We start from the raw sequence: 19696 nt of genomic DNA on the forward strand, positions 1-19696 counted from the left end.
ATACCATAATAGTCTTTGAAATATCATGGAATCACCATGACAACCAGTTAAGAACTGGTTAAGAACCACTTCTTTCCCTGCACATCCATGTAGAGTCCCAACCACAAAAGTAAAAAGCCCCAACTATTTATAAGGCTCTCCTCAGCCTTCGGATTCCTCTTCTAAATACAGAGGCCCTAATTTTCACACTGGCTAACCTGAAACTGGAAAGCTATTTAGGCCTTCGGGAGTAAGGGTGGCTTTAATTCTTGCCTGACAGACACTGTGTTTTGTCTTTTAAACGAGCAGTACGATATGTAAATATGATGTTACATCACACAAGCCTTACTCCATATTTGGTGATTTAGCAAGGCTTTGGATCTCCAAAGACGACAAATCCCCTTCCGCCTGCTCTTGCTTCATTAATCATGCCTTACACTTCTGCTCCTTTTCCTTCCAGTCACATGGAAATGGTCATTGCCATATCCTACAGGGAGGTGGGGTGGGGGGAGATAAAAATCTTAACCTACATGTCTCAGAAGCTAAATGTGGCAGCTTCTAGAAAAATGCTCGATGCACGCAGCGTTCCTGGCAGGCAGATTCCTCCCTTCACTGAAGGGAAATAGTGAGTATTGTTGCAGAAAGCACAAAAGGGAAAAGAAGAAGATAGAAAATGCCACACCTGATCTTAATGATCAGATTCCAGGTTTGGGGGAGGGGCGACATGACATTTACCCTCCCCCCCCCCGCCCCTGCCTCACTGACCTATCCAACTCCATGGTCCAACTGTATCAGAGACAAGTTCCAGTGAGTCTTGTGACTGGCTATCTAACTACCTTTCCGAAAATGAACACACCTGCTTTTGGAGGGTGGGGCAATGCAGAGAAGGAACTGTCTCCCAGATGTGGAAATCCAGTCACCACAGAAGCTGCTTTTGCTTTGTCTAACGTGCTAAGGCAAACAGTGTTTTAAGAGCCACTACCTAGTGGTGCTGTTTACCACTAGGGCAGGGAATTAAAGTCCCTCTGTTAGCTTCTAATTCTTTCCCTGGAGCTGCTGAGAAACCCACACACCTAGCTACCTCCATGGTAAAATTAACCAAAAGACAGAGAGAGGGAGGGAGAGGGAAAGAGAGAGAGAGAGAGAGAGAGAGGGAGAAAGAGGGAGGGGGGGGGGGAGGGAGGGAGGGAGAGAGAGAGAGAGAGAGAGAGAGAGAGAGAGAGAGAGAGAGAGTTTAAATATGTGCATGCATTTTTTTTTCCCAAGAAAAATTTTACATTAGGCTAGGCAAGAAACTGTGGAGTCGGACTGGACATTTGTAAGGGTGACATGTGGCTGTGTAAACCACAAACAAAATCAAGATACATCTGTCAAAACCACATCAGAGACAAGACAGAGCACAGAGGAGCATTTATCACTGAGCTGAGGAGGCAGGCTGCAGGGAGCAGCCGTTCCTGTCAAACCAACCTTTTGAAATTTCCAACATGCCCTTAAACTTTTCGAGTAAGCATGTCTGTGCGCTTCAGCAACTGCCCTCTCTACTCTGGCCTGGCCAGTCGAAAATGGCATCTTAAAGTCAAGGTCACTGTGTCATCCCACCACGGGGCTGTGTTTAATTACAGCCCCATACAGGCTGACAGCCAGTATGGATCCAAGGCTAGCCCTGGAACTCGGTTAACTCCTTCCAGCCCTTCAGACCAGTCATTGGCTCAACCTCGAACGCCCGTGTGGTTACCTTGCTCCTGATACACCCCTGAGGCCGTAAGTGGACACTGGAAACCAAGCTAGGTATAGTAAGGTTCAACACTTTAGGAAACCGGAAGGCAAGCAAGGGGAAGAGAGCGTTGGCATCGGTAGGACCAGGCGGAGGATGTTGGGCGTGTGTGTGTGTGTGTGTGTGTGTGTGTGTGTGTGTGTGTGTGTGTGTGTGTGTAGCTTCCCCACCTACATCTGACTCAGTAAGGTGGAAAACAATTTATTTTCAGAGTTCTGGAGGGAAGCAACGGGAAGGATTATTTAACATTACAAGGCTGCCATAGACAGTCACACGGAGAAATACAGACTTCACCTCCTTCCTGCTCCACTACAACGCCTCTGCAAACAAAAAGAAAACATGCAAACAGCTTTTCTCCTTGGCTTCTCATTTACCTGCTATGTGTTCCTGTTTGGGGCAAATTCCTCTAGATGACGTTGATAAACAATCGTCATCTTCTGGTGTCACCTGGATGCCAACCTCCACGGGATTGGACGCCTTTTTCATCTCGATGGGAGAAGGGGAAGGCGGCTTATCCACACCTTTTTCTAAGCAGAGGCTGCCATTGCATTGTTTCCGTTTGTGCTCGATAAAAATAAGAATGTCCCCCAATGGGAAATTCATCTGGCACTGCCCACAGGTGAGAAGGTCATGGTCCCCTTCTGGAGCTCCCAATGGGCCGTGGTCTGGTTCATCATCTGTAAGAATGGCTTCGAGAGGTTCGGCTGTGGTTGAAGAAACAAAAGCACAATTATTAGGGAGCCGGTGGGGAGGGAAAGGGGGGACATACATTCTCAATCCCACCCCTGCGCCTCAACAGACTAGGACAAGTGTTTGTAGCAGTCCCTACATAATACCCAGAAAATGTGTACACAGGCAACACGTGATCTGGAGGGTATCAATAATTAAATCTATCAGTGAGGCAGGCCATCCTGTACTAAAGGAGATCCCTCTGACTTGGGTAACTCCAAGGGACACACACACTATAAATTCTTTCTTTAGAAAGAAAGTGACTGAATGCTTAACTCAAAAAATAAAGACTGCTTAAATAATACTACGGGGAAAACATGAACTGAAACCAGTTTTGCACACACACACACACACACACACACACACACACACACACACACACCCATACAGTAGGTTGTCTATTGTGCCCAGGACTAGAAGAGCAGGCGAGGGAGAACACAGCCTTTGTGTGTGGATCTCTGTCCTAACTGTGCACACATGGCCTCAGCACAGAAGGCTGCTGCAACCACACAGGACTGCCACAGCAGTCTGAGGTAGGGCTGCGTTCACCTAGCTACCCATGGCAGTGAGGTGAACCTCACACTGCCTCCCCAGCCACGCCACGCAAGCCCAGGAACACCACAGTCACTGTCACATCTTCCCAAGCATGTTCCCTGAACGGGAGCTCCTGGGTACTTAGGAAAATAAGCCAATTAGTCATGTTTTTTTTTTCATCCCGGAGAAAAGAATGCCTAAAATATTCTGAACGTGTTTGTGCTTGGTGGCATCCATGACATTAAAAATCAGAGTGGACACCCAAGCTCTATACCTCAGAAGGCTGCAGCCTTTCTTCGGGGTTGAGACACTTTACCTAATGTAGTCAAAGTTGACTAATTTTCTGAATGAGCTCCAAAATGCTTCATTATGGGACTATTTCTGCACACATAATCACCAGCAAATGTTATAACAAGACATGTCTTTCTTTCCTGCTTGCCTGGGTTTTTTTTTTTTTTAACTTTGCACTCCAGCATTTATTTAAGAAGCTTTTATCATTTTTTTTAAACCTTGCAAGTCAAGAAAGGAAGGCTGGAAAATCTTGTTTATGGTATCTTTAAAAAAAAAAAAGGAAAACTAAAACTAAAAAAATTAAAAAAAAAAATCACAAACTACAAAGCCTGTCCAGGATGCCGCCAGTTAAGGAAAAGTGAGCAGAAAATGTACAAGTCTTAAACAGTTAATCAGCCTGACCTTCTTTAGCAAGCTGCCAATCTCACACTTAATGAACTTAAAGCCACAGAGAATCAAAAAATAGATTTTAATTTGAGTGTAGAATATTGGAACAGATCTTGATAAAGTGCAAAAATCCAGTGAACTCAGGTTAAATTTATTTCAACCCTACCCAGGCTGCATATTGAGGGGGAAGATCTGGAGTAACTCCCAGATGTGCTGGGTGAAATAATATTGAGAGAGTCCTGCCTAAGCTGCACCTGGGCTCAAGTAGGACATGTCATAATTTCTAGCCTCTGGTACGCCTCCTAATTTAACATAGGTCACGGTAAGAATATGAAGAAGGTTAGGTTATCTCCCGACTAACGGAGGCAACAAAGTAAGCACTTGGGTCTCTTTGCCCAACATCCTGATCAAAAGGCAAATGCGGAATGCAGGAGCATGCCTTGCAGATAAAGGAGGGACATGCCTCTGCTTTGTGTCTCTGTGTCATTTTTCTCTGCATTTGCTTTCATTTTGAGTAAGTGAGGAGTGGGGAAGTCATGATCCATGGTTTCTGCCATTTGGATTACGGATTTTAAATGAACATTGGCAAATGCGGCCTTTTCTGCTCCTGTTGTTTAGCTCCAAGTTCTGAGATTGAGAGACTGAAAGGCTCAGGGGTTTTAAAAAAAAAAAAAAAAAAAAAAAACTGTTCTGTTAAAGGTAAAACATTTTTGCAAATCCTACCACCAGGATTCATGTTGGGTTTTGTTGTTCCCAGGGCCTGCTGGATTTCAGAATGTAGAAACAGTATTTAGGAGCAAAGGGGATATTCTCGTAGATATCAAATAGTTAAAGGTAATTCAGTACAAAATAGACTTGGTTAAAGTCTTCTAAACGTAGTGACTGAACTGATTTACAATCAAAACCAGGAAATGAAGTGGTAATTCACAGGTTGTTGATTACACCTCCACATTTCACCTAATTAATTTTATAGGAGGCAAAGTTCTTGAAAATAACAAGATGATCAAATGTACAGATATAAAACCTGTAACCTCAACATTTTCTATGCTCTTAACGTAAATTATTGCTAATTACCAAGAATTCTATCCTAATGTATGAAATGCATTTAATATCCGTCTCTCTGAAAAACATTTGCCTAGTAATGTGCAGAGAAATATCAAAACGTGATTTTATTATTGCTACTGCATTATTTTAAAAAAAAAAATCACACCAAATGGGGCACAAAGAAAATATGAAAATACAATTCTCTTACAGCAGCAGCCTAGTGATTTGCATTGACATCTCTCAGTGGCGATCAGCATTTCCTTTCTGGCCATCAGATAATTTCTCTGTATTTTAATGCAAATTCCTCATCCCCTAAAAACATTCCTAACCTCAGCCATTTTACCCCCTCCCTACAATTCAACTCATCCTAATTCTCCCCTACGATACCACCCTTTCTGAGCCTGGGCCTAACTCGGGACAAAGCGGGGAGTCCTCGATTGAAGTGGAAGGGAGTGGACAAATTATCACAATAATTAGCCGCGAATTCTCGCTACAAGGAGAGGAAGACAAAATAAAATGCTTCTGCTTTCAGCGAGAGAGACTGGACGGCCTCTGTCCCAGCGACAGCAGACCGATATATTTATATATTCATGTTTATTCCTCTCTTTTCTCCCACTCCCCCTCCCCGTCCTTCCCCCTTCCCCGTTACAAACATAAAAAAGAGGAGGCAAAAATCCTCCTAAGAAATGTTGAGAAGAGGCGAGGAAACCAGGGCTGCTGGGGGAGGGGGAGGGGAGAAGGGAGCCGTGTCTCCCAAGTTTGCTTTCCAAGTGGATTTTTCTACACGCGGTAAAGCAAACGAAGGCTGAAAAAAAATCGGAAAAGCAAAGCTAAGAAACAAAAGCAAAGCCAAGGGCTGCAGGCCGGGGGCCGGGGCCCTGCGGGAGTAGGCCGCGCAGAAAGTGAAGTTGAGCGCCCGGGCTCCGAGGCACAAAGCAAGCAGCCTCCTTCAGGGCTGCAGGCTCCGGACGCGCGCGCTGCTGCGAACACGTGCAGCAGCGGCCTCCGGGCCCGCAGTCCCAGCCTGGAGGCGACGGGTGGCCCGGGGACTCGGCTGCCGCCTCCACACCCCTGCAGCCGGGCAGCCGCCGAGCGCCGGTTCCCTGAACCGGCCAGTTGTTGGAAAAAGGAAGTAAGGTTTTGGAAAACTGAGCCGGACAACCTGATCGAGTCTTGGCTTCCCCGCGCACACCCCGAGCGCGGGTCCTGAAATTCATTCTGTGTGCACAGGCTAACACTTTTACTTTGGAGGATCTGTGCAAATGTGTTTCGCCCGCAATTCCGGGCACCGTGTGCGCGCCAGGCGGCGACCGCGGTTATTCATTATTAATGACGCTGCTAGCCCGCATCATTATGATGATAACTATTACTATTGTTGTGATTTCGGGCTTCCAGGCGAGAGCTGCAGGAGGCGGGGAGGGGGAGCGTTGGGTTGCCAAGCCGTCCGGTAAGCCTGCGGTAGCCGCAGAGACCTGCGCTCTGCGCGGGGATGGGGGTGGAAAAAAAGTGAACCTAGAAGCCAAGGGCAAACTTGCCACCTCCCTGTGTTCGGCCGTGCCCCTAAACTCGAGAGAACACTCTCCATCCCTCGCCACCAAAAATGCCTTCCCTGAAAGGACCCCAGCGGGCACCCGGCTCCCCGCCGGGAGCTCCCGGGTCCTCTCGCACGTGGGGGTGTCGGCTGCGCGCCCCAGCGCTTCTCCGCGGCCCTAGCCAAAAGCATTTTTTTTTTTAAGTCAAAATGAAGAACAAAGACCTAAGGGGTAATGGGGGGTGGAGAAAGGGAATTCAGCCTAACCGTTCGCTGCCCCCCACCCCCACTCTCCCAACGCTGGTCCCTCCCCCGCCGAGAAACGCCGGGCAGGGGGTGGGGTAGGCTCTGGTACAGGTTCAAGTTCGTGGAGCTTTTCTTGATCTTGTTCTGCCTCCTAGCGACCAAATGGCTCATTCAGTCCACGTAGCTGAGGACGGGGCTGGGGGCGGGGGTGTGGGGGTAGAGGGGGTGGAGGGGAAGTCCTACGGACCCGGCAGGCTCCTGCCCTCTAAGCACCCAGAAAAATGAAAGACGTGATCCCTGCACATACCCCTCCATCTGGCCTCCTAGTCCAGTGTCCTTCCCGGGACAACAGCGAGACTAACCCTCCCAGCCTGGAGCGTCCCAGAAGAGACCTAAGTGGGAGGAGAGTACTGAGCAACTCGTACTGCGCCTCCCACACTGTCCCTCTCGCCCCTCATGGCATCCTTCCGAAAGTCCCAATGTCCCGGCTTTCCCGAGTCCTGCGAACACTGCCCTTCCTTCCCGCCGGTACCTGGCCGGGCTGTAACTTCACACCGTCGCGCGCCGCGTCTGCTCTGTATCCGGCGCGGCCGGTGGGAGTGGGGGCGGGGGAGAGCGGCGAGGGAGAGATGCGCGGGGGTGGGGAGAGGGAGGGCCCCGCAACGTGCCAGGGCGGGGGAGCTTCCGAAGTGTGTGACAAGTTCCAGGGCCCAGAGGGAAAAATAGTCAATTCCCAATGAGCACCCCACCCTCGACAAATGCAGGAGAGACATGGGGGTCCTCCAAGCTTTCGTCGAAAATTAAGAGTCATGAGTGAGAAAGAAGGAATGGAAGGGGGGCTTGGGGAGGGGGAGGCTCCATGTCTTTTCTTACTGGACTCAAACTTTCCTAAGTGCCCACCACCAGCCTCTCCCAGCACACCTCAAGTAGAGATTATCGTCACCGCCACTAACACTTTACATAAACTCACAGAAACCCCTGGCCAAGACAGGCCCAGGGTAGAGGGCAAGAACCCAAAGGTGAGGCTCTCTGAGTGCGGGGACCCTGCACCCCCAAAGTGCACACTCAACACACTTCTCCTGCCCCGCCCCCTCCCCAACCTAGCCAAGAAACTGCTTTGGTCCGAGAGGCTACTGGCCAGATTTGGGGGGGGGGGGCTGTAAGCACGTGGTAACCTCTCAATCGCCCCAGAGTTAAGGACAAGAGGAACCTAAAAGAGTACCCCGGGTGCAGTTGAAGGGACTAGCAAAACTCGCCTTTACAGCTGCTTTGCAAAATTAAAAAAAAAAAAAATGTTTTGCAAAACCGAGTTTCATCCAGCAGCTTTCGCTGTCTGAGAGGTCGGTGGGAGGGTTGGGTATTGTGCTAGGGGCGGACCAGAGCGCAGGCCGGGCTGGCGGAGTCGCAGCGTGGCCTGCCGCCCTGCCTGGCGGGTGGGCGGCGAGCGCCGGGTGGGCGATCTCGACTCCAGACTGGGGCACGGCGAGGTCGGGCGAGGCCCAGCCGCTGCGGCCGCCTGCTCCGGGGCTGCCGCGGCGCGCTCGGTCCTCTGTCTGTTTGTTGGCAGGAGGCTCCCGCACACGCGGTGCTTGTAAACATTCAGACACGAGATTTTTCCCAATCAAAATCCACTTCCACTTTTTTTGAAAATCTTCCAAAAAATAGTAAGAGGAGGGAGTTCCTCGCTTCCCTCTCCATGCCGCCGGGTTCTAAGTTTGCAACTTGATGGGGTTTGGGGGAAGGGGTGTCAGGGATTTTTTTTTTTCCTTTTCTTTTTTTCCCCCTCTCTTTTCTCTATTAAAGACTGGAATTTCTGCAGGGGTGGGGGTGCGAACGAATCCAGGAAAGAGGTGAAAAATACGACTGGCAGAATGTTTGGCTTCTTTGGGGGAGCAAGAAATCGTACATTCTCTTGCGTTGCTTAAATTTATTAATTTTTTTTTATTTATTTTGCGCATCTTCGCCTCGTCTCCTTCAGGGCTCACCCAGGAGGGGCGGGCAGCAGCAACCCAGCAGCGGAGACTCCTGCACCCGCCCGCCCTCCCTCTACCGCGTGCCCCTGGCTGCCTCTTCCCTCGGCCCTTGCCCTTCGGCAGCGGTGGCGGCGCAGGAGGGCAAGCGCGAGGAGCCCGCACAAAAGGCGGCGGGACAAACACCCACCTCCGGCCGGAACAAAAGACGGCAGCGCCGGGCGCGACTCGGGTCCTTCCCGGTCACCCGGCCCTCCCAGCCGCTGCAGCCCCTCTCCCCGGGCTCGGCTGCCTGGGAAGCGCCAGCGGCTCTCTTCTACAGCCCCACTTTCGTACTATTGTGGGGGTGACTACTTCCCTCCCACTGCACACTTGACCACGCACACGTTGGCGTCCTAAGGCCGGTCTCAGCTCTTTTCTCCCCAGGAATTGTTTTTCAGACTTGACTCCTTCCCTCCCCTCCCTCCATTTTCCTATAGTGAAGTGGAAACAGCCCCCTTTCCTTCAAGCTCCCACCCCCAGGTTTGCATGTGAGTGTCCGCGTCCTTAGCATTGTTCATTATTTTTGCAAAACTAGGGTAGAAATCATTGCATTCCTTTTTCAAAGAAGGAATAAAGCGGCGGAGAGAAGGAAAGAGGAGGAGTCAATCTTTTTATAAAAATTAAAAAGATGCGTGCCGTCTCAAAAGTGCACACGGTTCTCGTTCGAGAGGGCATGAGGGGCTTTTTCCCTTTTAATCTCTTTTTACTTCGACTACCGAAGGTTTTTCACCTGAAAAAATTTTAATGCATGCACACACCCCTCTCTTAACCTCACTCTTGCTTAGCGTCCCGCGCGCCCTCGTGATTATTAATAATTATTATTACTATTATTGGGTTACTTACGCGAGAATTCCCGTTTGCTTAAGTGCTGGGGTTTGCCTTGCTTGCGGCGAGACATGGTGGGCTGCGGGGCGGGCGGGCGGCGGCGGCGGCGGCGTGCGGACGACGGCTCGGTTCACATCGGGAGAGCCGGGTTAGAAAGAAGGAGACTCCAGAGAAAATATCTTCATCAGTGCCTTTTGACATCCAAAATAAATTAGAAATAATACAAAGATGGCGCAGGGAAGATGAATTGTGGGAGAGCCGTCATGGCTTTTTTTTTTTTTTTTTTTAAGAAAAAAAAAGAGAGAGAGAGAGGAAGAGAGAAGAGGGATAGAGGGAGAGAGAGAGAGAGAGATGAAAAAAATGGCAAAAGCCCCCCTGAGCTGCAAGGTCAAGTGCGGACGTGACGTCCCTGCGAACTTGAACGTCAGGAGTCTGGATGGACAGAGACACACAAAACATGGGCAGGGCGAGCAGGAGAGAAGGGGAGGAGGGAAGGGGAAGCTCACACCAATGGACACACATCAGGGGCTGGACATGAAAAAGAGACCAGGACAAGCCAATGGCCAGTGCGGGGCGGGGGAGGTGCGGGGCGGGGGGCTCCGCAGACGCCAGACGCGGCCCCTGGGGGGAGGGGCGGGCAGAGGGGAGGGGGCTCTGGGGCTGGCTCACCAGTGGCTGCAGCGAGCGCCATGGCGGTGGCGTGGCCTGGAGAGAAGAAAGGGGCGCCGGGTGGGAGGGAGGAGTGAGGGGGAGCAAGACTTGCGCCCCGCTCCACTCCCCCCGACACACACACACTCACCGACCCCAAAATGAAAAATTATTGAAGTGGGGGGTGGGGGCAGAGTGCTCCAAGACGCTGCAAGCCCAGAGTCAAGAGAGGAGCGGGCGGAGGGAAACCAGGTAGAGTAGGTCCCGGACACCCTCCTCCGCTCGCACACCCACTTCCCCTCCCCGCCAGGGGACGCGGGGGACCGGAGTACTAGCCCCGAGCTCGTGGCAGCGCTCGAGAAACTTTACCCAGTGAAAGCTAGGAAAGAAAAAAAAAAAAATCACCCGAAGTTGAGAGCTGAGCGTCCAAGTTAAGAGCTCTGCTGCGGGCTAGGGGAGACGGGCGGGAGCGCGCTGGAGAGAGAAATCCAGCCCAAGTTTGGAGGGTCGTGTGTCCGGAAGGCCAGTGCCGGGGCCCGGGGAGAAGCCGACGCCGCCTGGAGAGAGGCGGTTGGGGCGAGGCTGGCGGCGCAGGCCTGGGCTCGAGGGCCGAGAGCGCGCCCCCAAGGCCAAGTCAGGGACCCGGGATCTGAGCGACCCTACAAACAGTCGGGGGCTGAATGCCACTGAAGCCCTGAATCCCCAGCTCCGGAGGATTGCAGGAACGGAAAGGTCGAGATACAGAGACCGAGGAGCCAGATTCCGGGTGTGTTTCAGTCCCCAGATGGGAGCACTCGGGGCCGGGGCTCGAGGCGCCCGAGCGTCCACCTCTGAGCAGTCGGCGGCCCGAGGACAAAGCACGGGTAGCCCCAGGAGCCCGGGTCTCTGGGAACCTGCTCGCCGCGCCGCGGGAGGTCCCGGAGCCTGATCCCGGGGAGGGACACACCCCCTCCCACTCCGGGCCCCTGCGAAAGCACTGAGCGAAGGACAGAAAAATGTTTCTTACGGACAGAACACAATTGTTCCTAAGCTGTTACTCGGGGAAAGAGAAAATGGGGAAAAGGAAAGAAAACTGGCTAGCAGGAGCTGCGGGGGGGGAACCACGGTGGTGAGACCCTCGGGTCACGGCCGCGCTGCCCAGGCGCCAGCAGCCACCACGCACACCCGGGACCCCGGAGGCCCCCCTCGGTCCCCTCTGCAGACCTTCCCTGGAAATTAGAGAAAGACCTGTTGGAAATAAACCCCTGGCTCTTTAATGCACACGCGCGCGCGCGCTGCCGCTGTCAAAAAGCGGGCTTCGCTCTGGCGTGGGATACTTTCAGTTTTACGTAAAATATACAGCAACAGCACCCCCTGCGATTGGAAAGTTTATTCAGAAACGTGCTGCAAAGTCCCCCGGCGTCTCCCGCCTCCCAGCCTCCCAGCCTGCCTGCACCTCCCTGCAGCCGCCGCCGCCGCCGCCGCCGCCGCAGCAGCAGCAGCAGCAGCAGCAGCAGCCGCAGCAGCAACAGCCAGGGAGACCGCGCTCGGGGTCCAAATCTAGCTGCGCCCAGGCGGGGGCGGGGGATGGACAGAGTCCCTGGGAGGCGCCGAGGGCGCAGGGTGGAGACCCGAACTGCAGGTGGAGGTCTGTGAGTCTCTGCAGAGCCAGGAGCCTTCCTCCCCTCTCCTCTAGACCCCGCACCCAGCGTCCTCGCACCCCTCCTCTAGAGAGGTGTCCTATCCGTAAATTCGCCCACCCGCCGGGGGATTGTATTGTTTTAAGGCAGGGCCCTGGGCTTGCACACGCTCGCCCACCTCCCAGCCTCACTGGCTTGTGGCTGTTTATTCCTGTGTCTTAGGAAAGTTTCAAACCTATTAGAAAATGGCTTGCCTGACTCGGCGAAGCTTCGGGCCCCTCTGAGTTAGAAATACAGGTTTTGATGCCCTACGCTAGGAGAGCTATGGGCTAGACTGGTTTGGGGGATGCTGTTTCCCTCTAGCTGGTTTTCCTGGCGGCGGCGGGGGTGGGGTGGGGGTCTTGAATTCTGTTTGAGGAGCAGGAAGACTCTATTGCAGTAACTGCACGACACCGTTTCCCCTTTTCACTGAGTTCTTCAGAGCAGGTCAGCATCTCTTCCTCTGTCTTTTTTTTTTTTTTTTTTTTTTTTTTGCTTGTTAAACCAGGCTTAGAATCACCAAATGAATGTCGCCGCGGGAGGTGGGAGGGGAGGGGCTACAGGGGTGGACCTCTACCGGTTAAGTGAGAGGAGTGTAGAAGAAAGTACAACCTGGAGGCCTCGGGAAAATAAATAAATAAATAAATAAATAAATAAATAAATAAATAAATAAATAAATGCCTCTTCAGTTAACAATAGTGAGACAGACTCCTTCAGGATGAAGCTGGGCAGATTTGAATCTTGCTCTCATCCATAAAAGTCTGTACAGAAAGGAGACAGATACATGGACAAATCGTGCTGTAGAAATATATACTGTATATGTGTGATTTATATATAATGGTGTGTGTAAAGCTTTTCAGGGTTGGCTGTAGTGTAAAAAGTAATGACTTTATTACCTCTGAAAGGTTCTGTGGTTCACATTTAACAGTCTTCTGAATTACAATTCATTACACAATCGCGTGCTCTCTAAAACCGGCACCCTATCAGGGCCGCTATCTGTGGTTATTTCCAATAAATAACTGGCAGCATTTTATTGATTTTCTTTTTTAAAAAAAAAAATCATAGGAAATTAAGCACTTAGTAACAAGTAAGTCTGCCGTGTTACTGCACTCGTTTCAGATTCCAGGGTGTTCCTTTGGAAGCCACATCTTAAAACATACATTTAAAAAAAACCACTTACAGCTGCTTGCCCTGGGTGTCAGTGCAAAGGTAAGCGGCAACGTTTCCACGATTAACATATATTTAATTTCTCCATCATAAAAATACCCAAGGTGAAATGGGACCTGCCCTCTGCTCCCGCCCTCCCCCCAACCAGATTTCACCCAGCCCAGAAAAACAGGGCTGTGTGTCGGCATTTGGTCTGTCCTAGCCGGCCCCCCTCTGGGTTCCTAGTGCTCGCGGGGACCGGTGACGCCCCTCCCTTCTGGCTGATGGATATTCACCCGAGCGCCCGAAGGTGGGGGAGGGGAGGTTTATATGAGTGTTTAAAGAAGTAAAAACGTGATGTTCCAAAGAGATCTGAAAAATGCAGCATAAGTATTGATTAATGATGCAGGTGGTGTTGTGGAGCGGGGTGAAAGGTCAGCTCTAATGTACACAATTGAGCACGCAATAAGTATATTTATTTGCCTTTCTAGAAATGGCTTTTTAAAAGTAGTAAATTATGACAACGTTAGAATTATTTTCTAGCCGTTCAGTTAACTTCGTTTGGGGTTGTAATACCCTTGCTGCTTTCATTGAGAGAGCTCGGTGGGCTCTTTCCCAAACCTTTAGTGACGACAGTGCGTAAACCCCAGGCCAGCAGACGACCCCTCCCCTTCCCTCCTCCTTGCTTTTATCTTGCCGGCGGAGGAGACTCCCCATACTTCCTGCAGTATATATTCTGCCTCTGATCTCCGTACTTAATAGCCAAGTCCTGGTTTATGCTTTATAATGTGTTGACAAGTTTTCTAACAGACTTTCTCAAATAATGCACATATATTCACGTCGGTTAGAAACCCACCGTATTTTTTAGAGCCCTAGTAGATCTATACCCTAATGCGGAGAGAGGGTGTAAATCATGGAGGGTTTCATAGTCCTTTCAGTAGTTTTCATATGAAGTATGAGCCGCGTGGCCTCCAGACGTAACCTTTTAGAAAAAAAGACAGGGCTTTTATTTTATGGTGTAAAGTGCTTTTAGCTTCGGGGTTCTGAACGTGAATGTGGTCAACAAACGGCTTCAAGAGGGAGTCTTAATACAGCCCCAGCAGTAGCGTGAGCATCCCTTACACGGGGGACTCTCTGCGAGCTGGAGAGTGAGGGGTTAAAAGGTCTGCCTCGGTGGAAAGTACGAAATTAAGATAAAATAGTCACTGTGTGTCTTTAGAGTGAAACGCTTTCCTAGATAAAATAAATAAATAAATAAATAAATGATTGAAAATGCAATCAGTCCCATCTCGCCTTTTACTGCATTCTCCTTCTTTCTTTTTATCATTTTTGTTCCCTAATTGGCAGACCAGAAAATAGAGAATGGGCAATCATCTTTTAGGTTTGGACCCTATACTCAGCACAGAATTCACATCTGAGGCCATTGAGGGCGCGCTGCTAGCTGGAGTGCTGTTAGACAATGCATTTGAAAGGGCAGAGGCTGTGTTTGAGGAGAGAAGTAAGCCTCTGTGCCCCCTGCTGCCTGTGTGACCCTGAAGCCCGGACCTAAGGAGGCCCAAGGGTAGACGGTATCTATCCCTTCGTCAAAGGCTCAACTCTTCCCCGGGGGCTGGGGGTGGAAGGCACAAGTTTTCCCCATCCTGAGAGAGTCATCAGTCTGGTCTTTCTCCAGAGGCTGCCTGGGTTTCTGGGGGACTGACAGGTTGTTATATATACCTGGGCACACCTAAAAGAAAAGGAAAGGAAGGGCTGTGTCTGCCCCTAGACAAGGCTGCTGTGTGTTGAGTCAATCATGCTTGGGAAGTGGGGAACAGTAATCTCAGTTAAGGGGCTCTTCTCAAGAGACATGATGTTCTGCTTAGAACATTGCTGAGTGAAATTGTTAATTTAACATCCTAACGTTTGCATAAAAGACACGTAGGTACAATGCTGACTGTCCAACGGAGGTAGTGTGCTGGTGATTCCTGGTACACACAGTAAATGCTCAACAAACAGACTTTGAGTGAATGAACTCACAGAAATATTCTTACCACACCCATGGAACCAATTCATTACCATCTCAAACTGTATTAATTTACCCAGAAACCAACAAGACTTGGGTGATGGCAGCCCTACAGTGACAGTCGATTTAAGCCTTAAAGTGATTCCTACCAAGGACAGCTCAAAGGAACATCATCTCAAATACCTCACAGCTGATCGATTAGCAGTAGAAGACAGTATGTGCACACCCCTCCAGCAACCTACACTGGGACAATCCTCCAAACTGGCCAGGATCAAATTTCATTCTCCCCTAACATTGTTTTTCCGGATAAGTAACAACCTATTTTATGAAAAAGATACAATCAAAAATATTTTGGACTTTATCCCCTACCCTCACTTCATGAATCTTATGCTGATACAAGAAAACTATTTTTGTCAATATGTGGTTTTCAAACCCAAACTTTAAAACTACTTTCGACTCTGTGCTTCCTTTTTTCTTCTGCTTTTTCTTTTTTCTTTTTGTAAACAAAAGGAAAAGCAACACAGGAGTGCATGGACACACTCACACAGTCTCTCTCTCTCTCTCTCTCTCTCTCACACACACACACACACACACACACACATCTGGCCTGACATTTTGTACAGCAAGTTTCAGCCCAGTGTGATTTAAAACAATGTGAGTTAAAAACCTCTTAAAATTTGGGTTTATAATGGAAACGCTGACAGACTCTTAATTATAGCAGCCTCGCCAGACACTGCTCTAATGAAATAGTTGTGCTTTCATTACTACGAGGCACTATAGTTAAGGGTCTGTCAGTGTTTCTATTATAAACCCCAAGTTTAAGAGGTTTATAACTTGGGCTGTTTAAATGGCACTGGGTGGAATTCAAGTTATCAGTCCAGATGTGAAGTTGTTTTATAAAAGGCAAAATAACTCAGCTGTGGAAGATTTGGATCTCTCTCTCTCTCTCTCTCTCTCTCTCTCTCTCTCTCTCTCTCTCTCTCGCAAAAATGATTTTTAGTAGTTTCAGATGGTTTTACTGCCAACTTCTAGCTATGACTTCACTGTCTGAAAGGGAATTTTATAGACAATCCTTTATTTGGACAAGAACTCTTTGCTATTCTTGTAAGTTTTTATGATTTTATTGTCTTAGAGTATGTTTGTGTGTGTATGAATGTGGTTTGTGTGCCTCTATCTTGATATATGTGCCTATCTATACACACACAGAAAAAAAAAACAAGACTGTATGCCAAGAATAGTGCATATCATATATGGACATGCAGAGGGATAATTCTGTGTTATGATTTGCAGAAAAAAAAATAGGGATTTACCAAAGCTAAGAAATAAAGCACCTCATGGTCTCACCTATCAACCGTGCAGTAAAAATTAGAGAATTTATGTTTCAAAATATATTTTTTCTGTTTAACACATAGTAATTGCATGTGTTTATGGGATACAATGTGGTGTCTCAATACATGTATACTGTGTATCAGGGTATTTGGCATTATCTGTAACCTCCGACATGTTGCTTTGTGTGAGGAAGACTCTCTCTGCAGTGAATCTCTGCAAACCATTTTACCCACTGCAGTTGTATCCAGCAGCACCAACTGTATCTGTTGACTCCTTTCTCTATCCTCCCTCTCTCCCTGGAAAGCTCTAGTGACCACTCCTCTAGTCTCTGCTCCGACCAACCTTTTCCTTTCCGAGTGTGTGAGGCCACGCAGCCTTCGCCTTCCTATGGCTGGCTTAGTTTGCTTAACAAAATGTCCTCTGGTTCTCCATGGCACGAATGACAGAGTTTTATTCTTCGATGGCTAAATTCTACTCTACTGTGTCTGTTCATGGCACTTTACGCAATCTGCGTTAAACATACAAGAGCAAATGTAAAGAAGTATTATCAAATTTATTTCGGAAACATTGGAGACTTCCTGGTATCAATTGATCTGTTCAGAAAGCAATAGCCAGAGGCAGACACGGTGGCACACGCCTATAACCCTGGTTATTTGTTAGACTAAAGCAGGAAGACCAAAAAACAGAAGCCAACTTGGAAACTTAGCAGGACTGCGCCTCAAAATAGAATTTATAAATGGCTGGGAGTATACGTCAGTGGTAGACTTGCTTACTGTGTGCGAGGCTTGTGCGTGGGACTTAATCTCTAGTACCACGGGAAAGACAAGGAGCGCCAGAACGCGCAATCGACCATTGAATTCTATGCTTGGCTTTGTCAATAAACGAAGGGTTTATTTACCTCGGATTAACTGGCGTTCCACTGTGAAGTACGTATTATTAAGCCAGCATATCGCCACTGTAAAGTGAACTGTTTACTAATGACACCATGCCTAGTGACAGTCCTGTACAAGACAACGAAGATGATGGCAGCCATGGTACTAAGGATGGTGATGATAGTGTGGGTGACAGGGATGGAGGTGATGGCTGTGAAAACAGTGGTGATGGGGAGGATGATGCTGGAGAGGCGAGTGGTAGTGACGGTGGTGGTGGTGGTAGCAAAGATAATGGTGGTGGTGGTGGTGGGGATGGTGGAGATGATGGTGGTGGTGGTGGTGGTGGTGGTGGGGATGCTGGTGGGGAGATGGTTGGTAGCGGTGGGGATGCTGGTGGGGATCACAGAGATGCAGATGGTACTGGTTTGAAGTGGTAACTATGGTGTTTCTATACCTAACCTATCTATCAGTAGGACGAGAATGGGATGAAAGCTGGAGTCAAAAGTTCAAATTGCATTTCCAACTCCGGCTGCGTGAGCCAAGTCATTCCCTAAAAGGCAGACAGAAGATCAGCTTAAGATAAGTGTTCAGATGCTGGGGCTCTGAGCCAGCTCTGAGAGGCGACCCTGGCTGGGTTCTTCTGTCAATGCATTAGATCACTCACTGACTTCTCACAGAAAGGCCCCAAAATTAGGCAGTGACCACACCTGCCCATAGACGATTCTCACTTCTCAAGGAGCACTTCCTTTTCTCTACTTTCTCCACAGTCTGCAAACAGCCTGCCAAATCAGGCTGGCTTCAATTATTCTCACTTCACAAAGGCTTCCTTCCGTTGGTCCCTTCAGGAGTTTAGCTGGGTGACAAAAGAGAAGCCATTGTCCAGACCTAAGTTCCTTCTTCGCTGGTTTCTTTTTGCTTGGTTGGTTGGGTTTTGTTTTATTTTATTGTTGCTGTTTGCTTGCTTGCTTTTTGTGTTTTGTTTGTTAAGACAGGATCTCACTATTAGCTCCACTCTGGAACTCACTCTGTAGACCAGGCTGGCCTTGAAATCACAGAGATCTGCCTGCCTCTGCCTCCTGAGTGCTGGGATTAAAGATGTGTGCCACCACATCCGGCCTCTGACAGTTTTTTATAAAAACTAATGCCTTGGGCGGGAGAGATGGCTCAGAGGTTGAGAGCACTGACTGTTCTTCCAGAGGTCCTGAGTTCAATTCCCAGCAACCACATGGTGGCTCACAACCGTCTATAATGAGATCTGGTGCCCTCTTCTTGTATGCAGGCAGAACACTGTGTGCATAATAAATAAATCTTAAAAAAAAAACAAAAAAAAACAAAAAAAAAAAACTAATGCTTTGTCCATAGCCAATAAGTGACAGTCACTCCCACGGCCATTGGCTAGCTGGAAGGCATCTCCTCCCCCAAACCAGTCATCTGCCTCTTTATTTTCTATCTTCCTGCTAAATTCAGCAAAGGGAACTTTTCTGGTAGAGAATGTCTATCCCTTCTTGCTGTTCTGTGACAGCTTGGTAAAGAATAAACAAAACTCCCTGTTCTCCCATTCCTGGTTGTATAACAACCTGCCTGTCTTCGCTCCCTCTTACAAAGTCCCTGCAGAAGGTCAGTTATCTAAACCGCTCGTTTTCCACAAAATTAAGAACATGCCCCTAAGAATTCTGCTGGGTTTTTCAGTTGGAGGATTTCACAGAGCAAACAGGAGACATGGTCCCTGTCTAGGGTGGCTTTTATTTTTAAAATACAAAGACAGGCAAACCTGTCACATAAGAAAGGTTCCCTGTTACACATGCCGAAGCTATTCAGAGCTTTGGTGGCCAGAGCTTCATGCCACAGACTTAAACAGTTCTAAACCACTGTCAGGAACCTGTGTGGAGCAAGACAGCGTCTGGCCACTTGTGATACCAGATGTTTTCTTTCCGTACAGACAGTTCACTTTTTTGGAAATGAGAGTGTATTGTGGATCTTGGCATATGTGCACAGGGAGCTACGATAGTCTACCGTTTCCATAGCTTATATGGTGTCAACAAATACCTACTGAATTTCGGGGGTTGCTTGGTTGGTTTTGTTTTTGAGACAGGGTCTCATGGGATCCAGGCCAGCCTGAAACTTGTTATAATAGCTGAGGATAGCCCTGATCCTCCCACCTTCACTTCTCAAATGATAAGTGTATAGGCATATGCCGCCACCCAGCCAGCTGTTCTTGAGAAACGAGCTTTCTGTTCTCTGGTTTGTCTTAAAGGCGGTGTTGCAGACTGTCCCTGGCACACTTTCATGAAGACATTGCTGTTAAGCTACAGTATTTCCATCCCTAATGTGGAATAGGCATTCAGTACATTTTGAAACAAGGAATGAATTCTGAAAGTGGATGGCTGGTCTCTGCTGTGAGTAAGAAGATGTAAATGGTGGGCAGAAGGTAGTTTGGAAGGACGGGACTTTGTGTGGCTTTCCAGATCACATGCCACAGGCTATGTACCTACTGGAAACAGCCACATATCTCTTCATATCCCAAGAACTCGTTCTGTTATAAAAGACACTGAATTACCCACGTTCTGAGTGGTCCGTACTTATAAAAGCCTGTGCCCCTTACAGATCCCAGCTCAGAGTAGGACATGGGGAAAATGCCTGGCGTATAAATAAAATGTACAGCATGGTTTACTTAGATCCCCAGAGGGTC

General features: G+C 48.8%; 1 protein-coding gene and 1 long non-coding RNA gene across 10 annotated transcripts in view; one reads left to right on the forward strand and one right to left on the reverse strand.

Annotated features, from left to right (window-relative positions):
• Nucleotides 1-9841, reverse strand: part of Bcl11a (BAF chromatin remodeling complex subunit BCL11A) — a 94886-nt gene extending 85045 nt beyond the window's left edge. Inside the window, exons 1-2 of one of the 9 annotated variants that reach the window (XM_032916875.1) lie at nucleotides 9371-9840; nucleotides 2128-2457 (exon numbers count right to left, since the gene is read on the reverse strand). In XM_032916875.1, coding sequence (XP_032772766.1) covers nucleotides 2128-2457; nucleotides 9371-9425 — 385 coding nt within the window. In that variant the 5' untranslated portion in view covers nucleotides 9426-9840. Of the gene's footprint in view, nucleotides 1-2127; nucleotides 2458-2870; nucleotides 4357-6822; nucleotides 7022-7047; nucleotides 7121-8675; nucleotides 8926-9370 lie in introns of those variants that run through there. The other 8 variants (XM_032916867.1, XM_032916874.1, XM_032916870.1 and 5 more) reach the window with 8 other exon arrangements.
• A 1518-nt stretch (nucleotides 9842-11359) lies between these two features.
• LOC116912766 lies at nucleotides 11360-14082 on the forward strand. The gene is made up of 2 exons (XR_004389478.1): nucleotides 11360-12105; nucleotides 12778-14082. It is a non-coding gene; the product is annotated as an uncharacterized LOC116912766 (long non-coding RNA).
• Nucleotides 14083-19696: the final 5614 nt, after the last annotated feature.

Source organism: Rattus rattus, chromosome 11 (assembly GCF_011064425.1).
Source record: "Rattus rattus isolate New Zealand chromosome 11, Rrattus_CSIRO_v1, whole genome shotgun sequence".
NCBI classification, from domain to species: Eukaryota; Metazoa; Chordata; class Mammalia; order Rodentia; family Muridae; genus Rattus; species Rattus rattus.